We start from the raw sequence: 15,659 nt of genomic DNA, 5'->3' as shown, positions 1-15,659 counted from the left end.
TGCACGACACTCATGTAGGATCGGACCGGCGCCCGCTCGACCGAGATTCCCAAATTGACGGAGGACAGGACAGGAAAGGTCTGGATGGATTGCGATATTGTATGACATGACGTGTATATCTACCCCCGCTCCAGCCCATTGCACTTCAGCTCCTCCCTTGCCATGCCTCATGGGTCTTTTTTATACACACCCTTAACTTATCCTCAATCTATCCTGATCCCCACTACCACATCCACCATCATGTCAGTAGTAACGTGGGAAGTCGTCTCCTTTGCCGTGCAGACTACCACGAGCGATCGGGTGACCGACCGGCTTTTTGCCAATGGCAATATGCAGGTTCCGGTGATCGTCACCATCAGGGCCATCAATTCAGCGACAGGGGCCACCCATCTGTTGAGCGCGGCCCAGCTCCAGGAAATCGAGTTGATAGACTATTTTTCCGGGGCGGTACTCACAGCACCCTGGTCGTCTTCTCGGACTCCAAATGACTTCGCCCACACGGTGGCCGGCACCAATGACCCCGTCGTTGAACAACCCACTTCGGACATCCCTCAATCCGTCCAGTTATATGTCACCTCCACCAGAATCGAGAACCGAGTCATTGGCGCACGGCTCACTCGAGCCGATAGTCCTACCGTGTGGTCCACAAATAGCCCACTCTTTAACTCCTCGGTCACTCTGACGGCAATCCAGCCAGTGATTTATACCACCAGCAACATCACCGTGGGAGACAAGCAGACAGTGGCCACAGGAAACTGGACCTGGTCCTACGCGATCAATGTTTTTGTGACTGAGCACCGGAGAGACTGGCGGCAAGAGAACTACTTTGTCACCTCGAACGTCCATCCGATCTTGAAAGCCGATCTGCACAACTTTAACACCGACACCACTTTGACTAACGCCTTTTCCATGGGGTGGAACCGGTTCGACCTCAACCTTTTCTACTTTTGGAACCCCGGCCACCAGTTTTCGAAACAGGTGGGACAGTTCAATCGCCATCAATCGCTCATACCGGATGCTGAAACTCCCAACCTTATGTTGCACGTGTGGACGCGAGACGCAACAGCCACGGTCCAAGTCAATCAGCAACGCAATGCGTTGTGCCTCACTCATATGATATTCCACAACGATGATAATTGGGGGCCCGGGTTTAGCAGCTGGAACTATAACGCATGGGTCCGGCTGTACGACACGTTTGGAAACTACGGCGACTTCGACGTCAAGGTCCGGACGAGCACGGGAGAGGACGGGACGACAGAACTGACCCCCTATCTCCAAAACAGAAACATCGCGAACTTGAATGATCCCGACTCCAAGCTGTGAGGGTGTAGGGCGCGTCGGGGGTGTTATGGATATAGCCAGGCAGACGTGGTTCATATTGCATCGCCACGTCGTGTCTCTCTCTCCTTTCTCCTTCCCTGTCAGCTTCGTTATTTTCGTTGAATGCACGCGTTCTGATATCATCTATCTGTTGCGTATCGGCTAGTAACAGGGGCCGAATGCAAACGCTCGTTAGAAGAAAGATCTGGTCGTTCGCACATTGGACTGTGGTCTTTCCCTTTTTCCCCCTATTTCATCTGCCCCTGAGGCTGTCAGGCTGAAGAGCTCGATGGTTCAACCATACTAGCTAGAGCCTCGCGAAGACCGATTGGCTCCTAGTTTTATAATCTAAGTCTATTATAGTCTTGTAGTAACCAGCCCTGGAGATAATTACTGTATATTATATTAAATGAATAAATTGCTATTCGAAATGGACTTTCTAATAAGGAAATCTACTTATAGCTACCGGGGCCGGGACATGATGCATACCCAGGAACATTGTAAACTTTTGCCAGACCTACTTCTAAGCAAAAAGGGGGTTAGTGACGCTGCCTCCGCAGTATCCCAGCCATCAGTGCTGTCTCTCGATCTTTATTGATCACTCACCGAGCTATAGAGAATCAAATTCATCTTGAAATTCCCCAGTTTCCTCCCGGTACTAGCAGCGGAGCTCTTCGATGATTTTAATATCAGTTTTTGAAGAAAACTGGCGAGTGCGTCTGATACATCAAGAGATTCAGTGTTGAATCGTCGGAAAAGTAATGCCAGCTTCAAAATTGTGCCTGACTGAAGCCCGTCCAAGGCCGAGTCCACGAAGTTCCTGACAAGAGTTTGTTTATTCCGCCTTAGCCAAAAATCTTGATCTTTCTGTTCATCGGGGCTTGCAATTTATATAAAATGCGAGTATTACGGTGGGTCCTCTCACCCCGCTCTCACCCCGTTCTCATCTCAAGTGCTCTCTCACCCCCAGTCTCCAGAATTCTCACCCATATCACCCTCACTCACCCTAACACAAAACACGGTGCTGCTTTAAAGGCTAGGGCTCTTTGAAAATTGACCGCGTTTAGTATGTGGCTTAAGTACGGCTGAGCGGACGGGAAGCCCTGTTCTCCACACCCTGTGGTCGTATGTACAAGAATGAACATGAAAACGAAATATATTTCAAGTTTGAATTTTGCAAGACATTCACATATGACGTACCTTCAATTCCGTGACAGGATTTGTCCGGATCAACTGACTAGTAAATCGCGTAGGACTGTGAAACTCGTCTATCTCTTCCGCTTATGAATCGTCCGGCGGCTGATATATCATTTAGTTCAATATCCATCACGTTCACCATACCAGGAACGTTACCCGTACTTACCACTACCTAGAGCTGATGTGTTTCTCAATGGAAGCAGCATCAGAGAATTCTTGTTGCTAAAGGCCTTCGCAATAGTGGCCTTGGAGAGATCGAGTCCAACTTCAATTTCCTTTTCATGAGACGCTGGTATTGGAGGCAGAAATGTCTGATTTCTACCATTTCCGCTGCAACTTGAAGCTTTCCCACATCTGTAAGGAAACTATTTTGGGCATTTATATATATATATAAGTAGTTTCGCCTCCCAGAAAATAGATGTAAACATCATGCGCAATGCGTTGAGACGTAGCTCGTCCACTTTGGACTTAATTCCAGTTTCCAAGGTTGAGCTTTATTGGAGAATTCTGTCAAAAAATCCATTTTCAATGTAATTGCCTCCTGAGTATCTCGACCGGAAACCTGTTGGCTCATTTCATCTCATAATCTCAGTCCAGGAAAGATGTGGATTGCGACAGGTATTTGATAAACTCTGGAGCTATGGATGAAGCTAACGTGAGAACATTTGAAAGATGTCAAAATTGAAAAAAGTTCTCATTTCAACCACAAATGTTTGAACAATCTGAGACTCGGAGGTCAATTTATATATTTGAGATTCGACCATTTCAACATTTGCTTCACATTGTAAAAACTAAGGAAACGGAGTATCTCATGGTTTTATCCCGGCATTTGGCTGCATAGAAAGGCAAGGTTCGACCTGAGTTATCCACCTCAAGCATCCCCCCCCCCCATTCCACTTTTGAGGAACATGCGGCACATTTCCTTTTGCTCAGAATTGACGGCCCAAACGAATGGCGTCCAACGAGATGTGCCTTTTGTTCTCAAATCTGCCCCTGCGCTCATCAAGAGTCTGGCTGGGCTGGTGTTGGGGTTCTGCGCTGCCCAAGACAAAGGTGTTCTACCACAAAAATCCCTTGACTCGAGGTGAGCACCACATTCTAATAGGACGTTAATTGCTTGCATTTCCTCGTCCCGCTCGGCTTGAGAGACTGCACATGATAATGGTGTGCGGTCGGAAGAGTCTTTTGACTCCAGGGTTGCGTTTGGTGAAAGAAGTAGCTGGATGGTAGCGGCTTGTCGGGCCCCGGCAGCCCATGAAAGCAGCGTTCGGTTGTTGTTGTCTGGGCACTCTACATCACCATTCCTCTGTAAAATTAGACTGAGAAGAGATTCATTGCCATTGCCTGCTGCCCACGAGCTTAGAGTGCAGCCATTCTCGTCTCGGACCCGGGGATTTGCTCCACACTATAGGAGGAACTGGACTGTCTCTTCGACATCACAAGGTATCGGACCAGGGGCAGTCATCCCACGGAAACTTTGTCCTCCGAGGTTTCCGCTGTAGACATATGACACGCCTCGCAGGTCTTCCTTCCTTCTTTCCTCACGCCGCCGTCGCTCGCACTTTGTCCTTCCTGCACAATGTGAAAGCCACCCTAAGAAATTATCCTTCTTTCCAGATAGCTTTGAAACCACCGTTTGCTCATTTTTAGCTATTTGGGCTGCTGGTATAGGATCGTGATAGGCTCGAGAGTCTACCCGCGCTCCTTTACTGACAAGGAAGTGAACACATTCCCCATTTTCTGTAGCAACCGCGAGATAAAGCGCAGTATCGATCCAATCTCCATCGGAGTATGAATCAGGCCACGATTCCATGAGTAGCTCCGCAACTTCAAAGTGGCCTGACTTGGCAGCAAACATGAATGGCGTCAGACCCAAATTATCGCTCCTTGATCTGCAATTAGCACGAAGTTTGAGCAGCAGTTCAACAGCGTCAATTCGGCCCCTTTCTGCAGCTCGAGATAGAGGATTTCGATTCAAAGCGTCGTGAATATTGATATCCGTGCCAGATTCAACAAGAATGTTCATCATTTCGACCTGACCCTTTTCAGCAGCCCACGAAAAAGCCGTTCGGCCCAAAATATCACGAGCATCAACATCCGCTCCCATCTGGATCAAGATTCTGTCTGCTCCTTGGTGTCCATTGTCCGCAGCTTCGAATATCGCGGTCTGATATGATGACTCGTGGCGCATTTCTGAGTCGGCACCATGATCAAGTAGGACCTTAATCGTCTCTTCATGGCCATTGCCTGCCGCTAGGGTCAAAGGCGACATGTTCAATTTGAGGCCAGAGTTGTACCAGTTTTTTGGTCCATTGACATTAGCCTTGGGACCATCAAGTAGCCCTCTCACGGTGGTTTCCTCGCCGTCGCACGCCACGCGCTGAAGAGCATTGAGTGGGGTTTTATCCATAGCGTCTACATTACCACCCCGATCAGCAAGCAGACTGGCAGTTTCGAAATGTCCTTGCTTTTCAGCCCATGCCGGAGGCTCCCATCCTTGTTTATCATTGGCATGAACTGGGAACCCTTCCTGCAAGAGCAGGGCAGCTACCCCTTTGTGGCCACTTCCCGCAGCCCAAGATAGAGGACAGCGCCCTGAGTTATCCGGTGAGTCTTTCGCATCGTGACTATTATATTGAAGAATTAGTCGGACCACGTGTTCATGACCTCGTCCCGCTGCAAATGATATGGGCGTTCCGCATTCGTCCTTTATGTCACAATCTGCACCATCCTCTTGAAGAAACTCGACAACTAAAACAGCGCCCTCTTGTGAGGCATATGACAATGATGTTTGGCCTTGACTATCTGCCTTATCTATATCAACACCCCTGCTAAAAAGAAGTCTTGCCATGTCATAGTATCCGCGCTGCGCCGCGCGTATCAACACTGTTTGCGTTAAACTATGCTGCTTATCCAGTAGAACGCCCTTGGACAGCATGAACTCAACAACAGAGCACGGCTATTTTCAGCAGCCTGTAACAAGGAGACCCATCCTATATGATCGTGTATTTCTGGATCGGCACCATGATCTAATAACAACTGAATCGCGGTTTCAGTTCCACGGCTGGCTGCCCACGATAAAGGGGTTTTCCCAGAGGAGTCCGGAGAGTCTATTTTGGCATGCCACTCAAGCAGGAGCTTCTTGGTGTCAGTTGAATGTTGCGATGCCCAAGAAAGGGGTGTGCGATTGAAAATGTCTTTTGACTCTATCAAGGCACCACAGTCCAGGAGAAATGCCGAAGTTCTTTCTGATATTTCGGCGGCCCAGGATAATGGTGTATGACCCGTCTTATCTGATGATTCAATTGTAGCGCCCTTTTCAATTAGTAGACAGGTTACTTCATGGTGACCATTTCCTGCGGCCCATGATAAAGGCGTTCGGCCAGCTTCATCAGCAACCTCAGAGTCGCTACCCGCACTAAGCAAGATTCTCGCGGTTTCGACATATCCATTTTGGCTAGCCCAAGATAATGGGGTTTGACCGGCAGTATTAGGAAGATTGACCTCGGGATCATGCTGCAAAATTTGTCTAAGGACATCTCCTAGGCCATTTCCAGCGGCCCATGAAAGTGCAGTTCGGCCTGAGTCGTCTTTTGAATCAACTACGAAGCCTCGCTCTATAAGATATCTCGCAGCTTTTTGCTTGCCACTGCTTGCCGCCCAAGACAGGGGCGTCCGGCCTGTACCGTCTTTATACTCCAGATCTTTGTGAAGATCCATCGCTGTATCTGAGCTTGAACTGTCTTCCAACAGAATCTCCAATATAGTTGTGTTCCCTCGTGAGGCAGCTAGATGAATAGGTTGTAGCCCCAGCGCATCGCGGACGCTTTTATCTGCCTGGGCCTTGATTAGTGCTCGTACAACTGGTGGATGACCTCTCCAAGCTGCGTAATGTAATGGTGTCCATGAGTGCCCGTCCTGGAAATTCAGATCCGCCCCTTCCCGTGCTAACTGCCATATACTGTCTTCATTGCCAACTAGCACAGCTAGAATCATTGTGCGCTGATCATCATCTTGGGTCACTCTCTCGGGGTTGTCTGGCGATGAGGGACGCTTCATAGTGTCATTCCAAGTCCCAATTGTTGTTAAGGTAGTCTCTCCGTTCCAGTTGGAGCCCAACTCATGGTCTGTCAGTGGCGGCTGGTAATGAACAGCTCCTATGTATTGGTAACAGTGTATACCCGGCGTCTTTTTGACTAACAGTGCCCTCTCAATCTTTGAGCTGCGGAAACTAGGTTCAACTAGAAGGACATAGCCTTCCAAGGTTTGAAGTCCGAGTCGTATCCGTGGAGCTGTAAGGGGATGAATACCACCGGTCTTGTGGCTGGTAGAGGGACAGTCAAGCTGCTAGTACAGAGTACTATACTATACGACCTAGAGGTTTTGGTAATATAATTATAATATCTAAAGAATATCAATAGATTATTCATAGCGATATCTACGAGTATACCATAAGTTGGGCAGCAGTGCGCAATGTTCTTGGTTATTATACGGTCGAATGAACTTATGGCCACGGTATAGCCGTATGGGCAGACGCCTGGTGAGAAGTAGGAGTTTGGATGCCACCCTGGCGGCATGCAGTCTGATATATTTCCATTTCCAAGGGTGAAGTCAGTCAGTGTCCCGGTTGGATTGGCAGTGTTTGGTATAGTTTTAGAGTATAAGAAGCACTGAACGTTCGGCGTGAAAATAGTTGTCAATGGGAAAGCCGATGTTCCGGTGGCAGACATTTTGCAATTTAAGAATCAGAATTCAGTTGCGACATCTGGATGATAGGCCCCCTCTTATTAAACAAACAGGATTGCCTTGGACCCTGCCCCGCACTCCAATTTGAGCCTCATGTACTCTGTAGTTTGTAAATTGTATCTGAGCTTGGACCCTCTACGCAAACTTTACCTCCCTTGCGATCCTTGTGCCTGGTCTTTCCTATTAATAAGGGGCCAACCAATATCTTTTTATCTATACTAATTATGCAGGGTATTAATTAGCTATCTACCTCTGGGTAGTTAGTATGTTCTTGGTGTGAATAGTTAACGTAATTCCCGGTCTCGCCGTACACCCGGTCTCACCGTACACCCTATCAATAATCGCGTCCATCTACCTACCTACCTACTTCAAACATCTGCCATGCCACCAATTCGCTCTGAATCTCGGCAAAAATTAGCCAATCAAGAGAGGAAGATCTTATTGGCCCTGGAAGATTAAAAAATCACCGTATCACCTCTCTTCGCGCAGCAGCGAAGCTCTATAACATACCCCATACAACGCTAGCCGACCGCGTAAATGGCGTACAAGCACGCGTTGATCAACGCCTATCTAGCTACAAATTGACTCGGCTTGAAGAAGATTCGCTTATTGAATGGATTATTTCTATGGATCCCCGTGGAGCTGCGCCTAGGCCAGCTACTGTACGAGAAATGGCCAATATTCTACTAGCTGCACGCGGAAGCCACCCCCCCCCCACCTACAGTCGGCAAGAATTGGCCATCAACCTTTATAAACCGACGTGAAGAGATTCGGACACGTTTCTCTAGGCAATATGACTACCAACGTGCCCTAAACGAAGACCCTGAATCAATTCAAGCATGGTTTACAACTGTGCAACAAGTTATTGATAAGAATGGGATCCAACCTGAAGATATCTATACCTTTGATGAGACAGGCTTTGCAATGGGTCTTATTTCAGCACAGAAGGTTGTAACACGACAAGAATACTACGGTCGGCGATCTATTTTACAACCTGGAAACCGTGAATGGGTAACGGCAATTGAAGCTATCTGTGCAGATGGTTATTCATTACCACCATGTGTGATTTTTAAGGCAAAGGTTGCTATTGCTAGCTGGTTTGATAATCTTCCAAAAGATTGGCGATTCGAGGTCTCAGCTAAAGGCTGAACTACTGATTGGATTGGTTTACGATGGCTAGAAAAGCTATTTATCCCATCAACAAATTCACGTGTCCGTGGTCGATTTCGGTTGTTAATTCTTGATGGCCATGGTAGCCATCTTACACCTCAATTTGACCGAATCTGCTCAGAGAATGATATTATCCCACTCTGCATGCCACCACACTCATCACATCTTTTACAACCATTAGATGTTGGTTGTTTTGCTGTATTAAAACGTACATATGGTCGTTTTATAAGCGACCTTGCACGTACAGGCTATAACCATATCGACAAGCTTGATTTCTTAACTGATTTCCAACGTGCGCGTGTTGAGGCTTTTCAGCCGAAGACTATCCAAAATAGCTTTTTACCTACTGGTTTAGTACCAATTAACGCTGAAAGAGTTCTTTCTAAATTGAATATTTCTCTTCGAACACCTACACCACCAGGTAGCCGACCAAGCAGCAGATCTAGTCAATTTACACCCAAAACACCTAGAACTGTGGTTCAGCTACAGAAGCAAGCTTCAATGCTAAAAGATCTTCTAAAACAGCGATCGAATAGCCCTCCAAGCCCGTCGAAATTGATGCTAGATCAAATCATCAAGGGACACTGTATATCGCTACACAACACTGCGCTACTAGCACAAGAAAACGCCAATTTACGTGCTACAAATGAGAAGAAACGACAAAACCGCAGTTAATCAGCTAGGCAGACACCCTGTGAAGAGGGTTTGACTGTTGAAGAAGGCCTACAGCTACTTACGCAGGTGGACTTGCCTGTTGAAGCACCTATGGTCGAATCACACACCCAGGTTGAACTACCTGTTCAGCCGAATCAGCCAGCCCCTAGGGCTCAGCCTAGGTGTAGTGGATGTCGAGAGGTTGGACATAAGATCAATGTATGTAAAAATCGTATTTATAACTGAATTTATTCGTGTTGGGTTGAAATATTTGAATTTAAAAAATTCTAGTGAGGTAGGCTGGCCAGGTCAACCGGGTGGCCAGGTCAACCGGGTGGCCAGGTCAACCGGGAATCAGGTTAGTTATAACTACCTAAAGAACATAAAACAATAAGGCGGCTTTTAAACAATTTCTGGTGAAATGGTCCCATATTTGACTGGGTAATCTAATTCTGAATTAGAAAGGAGATATGAGGTACTGGCTTGTGATCACACGATTGTCAAGCGGCGTTTATAAAATTAGACTTCACTGAGATGTCCTTGGGCTTATCTGCTACAGGGTATAGCCTTGTATTAGACACCTACCTAGGGAGCTTTTAGCCTTTAGGAACATATTTTAAGATTATTCTTTTTTGCTTTTTAGCTTAACATTTTGAGGCCTCTGCTGTTATAGGGGATGGCGTTTTTATAAATTCTAAAAATAGAGCCTGCTGTTGTAGACCTCGGGAGGATAGTTCGGCCATTGCTGATCTGTGGCTTGTAGCCTTTTCGGACACTCACTCAAGACAGCTATTCCCTTATTCACCTGGAGTCCGGAATTGGTTTGAAGATGCCATAACCTATGATATCCTTGATCACCCTTTTAAGCGTTGTATGAAGATCATAGATATCGAATCCAAAAATAGTAGTAATAGTGAGCCGCCAATAGTAGCATATGCGAAATGGGACTTCTCTTTACCTAAGGAGCGGGGACTGTGTGACGGTACTACCTACTGTGGTATGATGGTATTCCGAGTCCTAATGAATGGTGTGAGGCTTTTGTGGCTAGAGGAGAGAGCAATAGAAGATGTGTTATGGATAATATAAACGTTGGAAATATAGTATCTACATATATGTTGTGTGTTCTTTCTAAGGTTGTAGGCTGTTGCTTAAACATGTCTCACCTGGGCAGGTGTACAGGTTATCCGTGCAGGGTCAACACCAACAGCGGACGTCTTATCATGACTGAAGTCAATCATTCCAGCCCTTCTTTAATCCCCTCCTCTCATCAAAAAGCTCAATGCCCAAACTCACATGTGCATCTTCTCCTGCAACGCTTCCCGAGGAGCCCCCATGACAGATATTCTTCGATTTCTGCTTCCTAAGCTGCCAAGTAGAACTTCTTATGCCAGTCTCTAACATCGGGTACCCTCTGAGCCGATACACGGAACCGCATTTAATACTCGCCGGGTTTCTGTGTCGGCTCAGAACATGTTTCTGAGCCGCATCTACACCTGTCTAAGGTGACTGTATAAGGCAAAGGCGGTCAGGGGCGGAGAAATCTTTACGTACTCGGAGAGAATATCCCAAAACGTACTCGCCGAGTACTCGGCGTTTTCCAAGGTTGTAAATTACCGGACTTCTGTCAATGTTCGACTGAACTTTGAAAGGCTTTAAGCTATCGTCTTACTTTGGGATTGAGGCGGTATTAAAGCCACACTACCAGTGTGTATTGAGTAGCGCTCTGAGATTGAGTATAAAGATAAAGGATATATATATACTCTACTCCAGGGCTATCCTACTATGTTAAATGGAATAAGCACACATCAATCAAGAAACTCCTCCTTCGGTGCTACATACCCAAAAAGGGGTACATTTATTGGTCGAAAGGGCATAAGCTAAAGATAATAGTAGTGATAGTTGTGCATTCATCAATAGCGTTTGTCACCCGGGCCGCGGCATTCAGGTGAAGGGGCCTGCAAGGACAGCAGAGGAAAGTAGCAATGGAATTGTCCCAACGAATGACAAAAAATGAAGCCAAAAAGACAAAAACATACAACAGCCATATCTAAGGTTGTGGTCACCTAGCGCCCACGATCCTGTCGTGGGTGGCTCGCCGCTCTATTCAGCCCTCTTTAGGGGAATCCGGGCGGATCTTCACCCACCTGAATATTCTTCACCCAAATGTTCAGCCTTTGAATCACAACGTACCTTCTCGCATTTTGTGTAAGCAGTAGCCGCCCTTCTTTCTTTCTTGTTTCTTCCTTTGTATTTTTCTTTTCTTTTTTTTATTCTATAATCCCACTATTCTTCTATCTTTTAAAGCTTACGTGACCGCCAAGATAGGACCTGTGCTAAGTATGACCCAACGTTAAAATTCCTAAATTATGTTGTGAACTTTAAGGAGCACACCAACAGCAAAATACACAATTAGGACTACCATAAACTGACTTAGGTTATAGTAAGAAATTGCTTTTATTCGATATGTAAGTAGCGTCTCTCCTGGTAGGAATATCCGTCATTATTTAAACTAATATCCTTAGGTTTCTCAACTTATATCCATAGGCTGTTGATCCCCTAGATATCTAAACATACCGCGTATTCTTAGAGTAGATTGGAATAGGGACGGATAGTTAGATTGAGAAATGGCTTATAGATTTATATAGATATACTTTAAATATGACCTATTGTGACGGAACAAGGTGGTTTTATATTCAAACGAACCAGGTCAGATGTGCTGTCTAGAATAATATAGAGAATCAGGAAATATGGGGTGTGTAAGGGCAAAGATGGGGTGGGATATCACGTGCTATACGTGATATAAAATAACGGGTTTAACCCGTGACAATATGATGGAGATGCAGAAATACAAGCGCGGGAAGGGCAAGAACGACAATCTCTAACACTGGAAGAAAGCTTGAATGATTATGAGGTTTATCCCATTTGCTGCTTCCCAGGTCTCTTTGTATAACACTCGTTTTCGTTTCGAGTAGATCAGCCAGACCCAGCTCTCCGTTTCTTCCCTCTCCCATGTCCGTTTCCCTCCAGCTTCGTTTCCCACCACAAGTAAATTTCTGGAGAGGTCTAAAGGGGGCGGGGGAGAAAAAATCTATTTAGATGCTCTTGCTTAATCCGACATTCTTTTCAGGTTCAGTCCAAGCCCCCGAAAGATTGAGCAGTCAGTGAGAACTTCTCTAAACGCTCTAACAACGCTTTGGAGGAATTGAGACGCGTAGCAAGTCCCCCGGAGGACGTGTTTTCAGATATGATCTCGAGTTGTCCTCTCAGGTCTGCAGCATTCTCCTCACAGCCGAGTTCTTCCCAGCTGTCTGCCAATGCTTCAAGTAGATCTGGTAGCACTTCAAAGTCGCTCTCAGATTTCAGGCATATCTGGAGAATTTCTTGTTGCAGGACAGCCGCATCGAATGGTTTCTCCTGTGCATTGAACTCTAGTGATAGTGCGTACAGGTTCAGAAGAGTCCGAGGGTCCTCTCTCCCAAACAATGCTTCTCTTGACTTGCAAAGTTGATTGAGCATCGACCACAGTGACTCAGAGTTAACTAGGCCATCATGCATCAAATAAAGATCTACAAGGCATTGAAGACTTTCAAGTGTGTTTGGGTCTTCGCTGCCAAGAGTTCGCTGGCGAATCTGATGCACATGTTGGTAGAGATGCTCAGCCTTACGAAGGTCACCTTGCTTCTCGTGCCATAACGCCAAATTAACCTGAGCACTAAGCACCTCATCATGCTCTTCCTCATGAAGATGTCTTTTTCTTGCCAGTGAGTTCGTCAGAATCTCTAGAGCTTTCTCTGCCCAGCCTTCTGCTAGATATATATCCACTAGCTTAGCTGAAAAGGCGTCCGCAGAATAGGCATCTGGGTCAAGAACGCTGATCAAGCTTTCGGCTAGACAACCTGCGGCCTCTAGCTCTTCGTTTGCAACTAATAAGTCGATCAGTAGATATGCTGTGTGCGTTGTTTCCACGTGGTCTAGTCCAAAAATCATCTTTTGCTTGTCAAAAGCCTCCCGCATGAATTCCGTCGCTTCCGAAATTCGACTTTGACCTTCCAGTGCGCTTGCAAAGCTTCTCATACTCGAAAGTGTTCGCGGATGCTCTCGGCCAAATGCAGCGGTCTGAAGTTCAAGCACCTCTGCCGAAAGCGTGATGGCTTCTTCATGACGACCTTGTTGTTTATACAGGGATGCCAAGCTCTCCATGTGGCGACTCAGGTCCTGACGACGATCTGTTTGACAGTATCTGCGTGAGTCTACCAATTGTCGAAGTATGGTCTCCGCTTTGTCAAGACAATCCATATCTCGATATAGTTCGGCTAGACCTGCCTTGGTATAGGTAATCGCATGTTCATTGCCCGGATTCCTCTGCTCCCAAATTGCCAATAGCTCTTTGTATTCAGATTCAGATTCAGCCCAACGATGAGATCCTTGTCGATGAAGTATCTCAGCGAGAATCTCGCGAAACGTAAGATAGACTGTGTAGCCCGTCTCCAGATGAAAGCTTTTACATGCTTCGATTGTTTGAAGGCATTTCCCCTCCGCATGTTCAAATTCTTCGCATTTCATCAAAGCTTTCACTTCGAAGAGGGAGGCAGTGATTGTCTCTGGATGTTCCCACCCAAGAATATTCTCGGTTTCCTTCCGTGACATAACGGCCAAGCGCTTGGCTTCGTGTGGTCTTTCACAAGAGAGCACAAAATCAGTGGCATGACGAATCAATCTGGCCCATCTTATTCGATGATTTGAGACTGGACCATGTAACATTGCCGAATGAATGTGTGGGAACAAAGACCTGGATCTTGCGATGTTTTCCATGTTGGTGAATTTTGGAAATTTTAGATAGAGAACGCGAATGAAATTTTCTTTCCAATAGGTACGTTTTCCTTGTATGTCAAGCCAATCCTGGATAGAAAGTTGCACAAGACCATGCATCGCGAAGCTCAGCGTCTCAGGATCGATGGAAATGAGTGAGTAGTCTTTAAGTATGGCAATGCTATCTTCAAAATCCAATCCAGAAAATTTGAATGTGGCTTTTCGGTCGGCACTACTACCCTTGTCTTCCAAAATCTGATCAATGTTTTTATCTTCCTGATAAGAGGGTCCAAATGGCGTATAATTCTTGTCAACATCACTCTTAGCCTCATCATCATCATCATCATCATGAAATGATGTATGCAGTATATAGTCTGGGATCGATTGCGGATCGAAAAAGCTCATGAAAGAAAGGATATCCATGGCTTTTGGGTTCTCCTTCCTGATTAATTCGAAGGATAATTGCAGTGTAACAATAATGGAGTTATCGACTCTCTGATCGCGATGCAGAAGTCTTGTCTGGCGCTTCAAAAGGCTTGCTCTTGCTTGGTTGCTCTCTTGAAACATTTCAAGATACTTTTGCACAGAAGATCGAGGGGAGTGACGTGCGATGAAAGTTGCTGCTTGTACAATAGCAAGTGCTATGCAGTCAAGTTCGCGAGCAAGTATGTTTAAACTCAAAACATCCGTGGCGGCATCGATTTTGAGTTTTCTTTCAAGCAAAGCAAGTGCATGGGTCTCTGATGGCTCGATTGTTATAATATCGCATTCATTGACAAGATTCGTTGCAACCTGCTTGCTACGGGTCGTTAATATGATGGACCCATGCGGCACTCTTGGTAAATAATCAAGCGGCGACTTATCAAAGTCGGCCCTTTGATGGCTGATTACTTCAATCCGTTCATGACTACCAGCTGAAATGGGACTTGCGAACGCTGGCTGATAGAGATATTCATCATCATCAATATTGTCAAGGATTAGAAGCCATGATTCTGATTTTTGGCCCTGGAGCCAACTACCAACAAGCTGAAATATATTGGCAGTTGGATCTCGATGGTGTGGGATTTTGACGCGCTCTGCGATGTCACGCAGTCCCTCTTCGTATCGCACAATGTCAGTCGCGTGAATCCAGAAAACCCAAGTCCCAGGCGACTGCTCTCGGATCCAGTATGCGTATTCGATGGCAATCTCAGATTTGCTGAAACCTTGTTAAAAACACTGAAACTATCACTGAAGTGGCTTATATTTACCCAACTCCGCCGAAACCAACTAGGGCCAGTCTCGCCGAGGGCTTGGAGCTGAGTGCATGCACCCTGTCTACAAGAGATCCCGGGTCCACAAAGTCAGGATCGCGCCCGAATGGAATCATGAGACAAGGCTGTGGTCGCTCTTCTGGGGCTTGATTCACGTTATCAGAGATGTGAATTATCTGACAATCAACATTGAAGGCGACTTTACCTGGGGACAAGTGAAAATGCGCATTCCAGGTGGTCTGTCCATTGTTTTGCGCGATTTGTAAACCATAGTTTGAGCCATTGAAAGATATCGGTGAGTCCATCATGTATAATCGAGATTCCACGTAAAGAGAATTGTTGAGTGGAGAGAGTTTCGCAGTACGAGTGCTGGGTGGAAGAGGGAAGACGAAGATCACTTGCGACCCGCTCTGATTCCTGTCATTGGCCGGTCACATTGCAGAATTGATCTACTCCCATGACCACAAAAATGAAGTGGCTTGGAAGGTATCAGCATGTGATATCGAGGGG

At 46.2% G+C, this 15,659-nt stretch overlaps 3 protein-coding genes across 3 annotated transcripts; 1 reads left to right on the top strand and 2 right to left on the bottom strand.

The window, feature by feature from the left end:
* Positions 1-240: 240 nt before the first annotated feature.
* N7483_003595 (uncharacterized protein) lies at positions 241-1,323 on the top strand (the record flags this gene model as incomplete). The annotated part of the gene is made up of 1 exon (XM_057087032.1): positions 241-1,323. One exon carries the CDS (start codon positions 241-243, stop codon positions 1,321-1,323), a length of 1,083 nt encoding a protein of 360 aa, XP_056946861.1.
* A 2,599-nt stretch (positions 1,324-3,922) lies between these two features.
* Positions 3,923-6,576, bottom strand: N7483_003594 (ankyrin repeat domain-containing protein; the record flags this gene model as incomplete). Its single annotated transcript, XM_057087031.1, has 2 exons — positions 3,923-5,403; positions 5,460-6,576. 2 exons carry the CDS (start codon positions 6,574-6,576, stop codon positions 3,923-3,925), a joined length of 2,598 nt encoding a protein of 865 aa, XP_056946860.1.
* A 5,640-nt stretch (positions 6,577-12,216) lies between these two features.
* On the bottom strand, positions 12,217-15,454 carry N7483_003593 (TPR-like protein; the record flags this gene model as incomplete). Its single annotated transcript, XM_057087030.1, has 2 exons — positions 12,217-15,094; positions 15,147-15,454. 2 exons carry the CDS (start codon positions 15,452-15,454, stop codon positions 12,217-12,219), a joined length of 3,186 nt encoding a protein of 1,061 aa, XP_056946859.1.
* Between the last annotated feature and the right edge of the window lie 205 nt (positions 15,455-15,659).

Source organism: Penicillium malachiteum (genome assembly GCF_028827825.1).
Source record: "Penicillium malachiteum strain IBT 17515 chromosome Unknown utg000002l:1.0-8849297.0:1.0-8852440.0, whole genome shotgun sequence".
Classification (NCBI taxonomy): Eukaryota; Fungi; Ascomycota; class Eurotiomycetes; order Eurotiales; family Aspergillaceae; genus Penicillium; species Penicillium malachiteum.
This window is presented reverse-complemented; position numbering and strand designations above follow the sequence as displayed.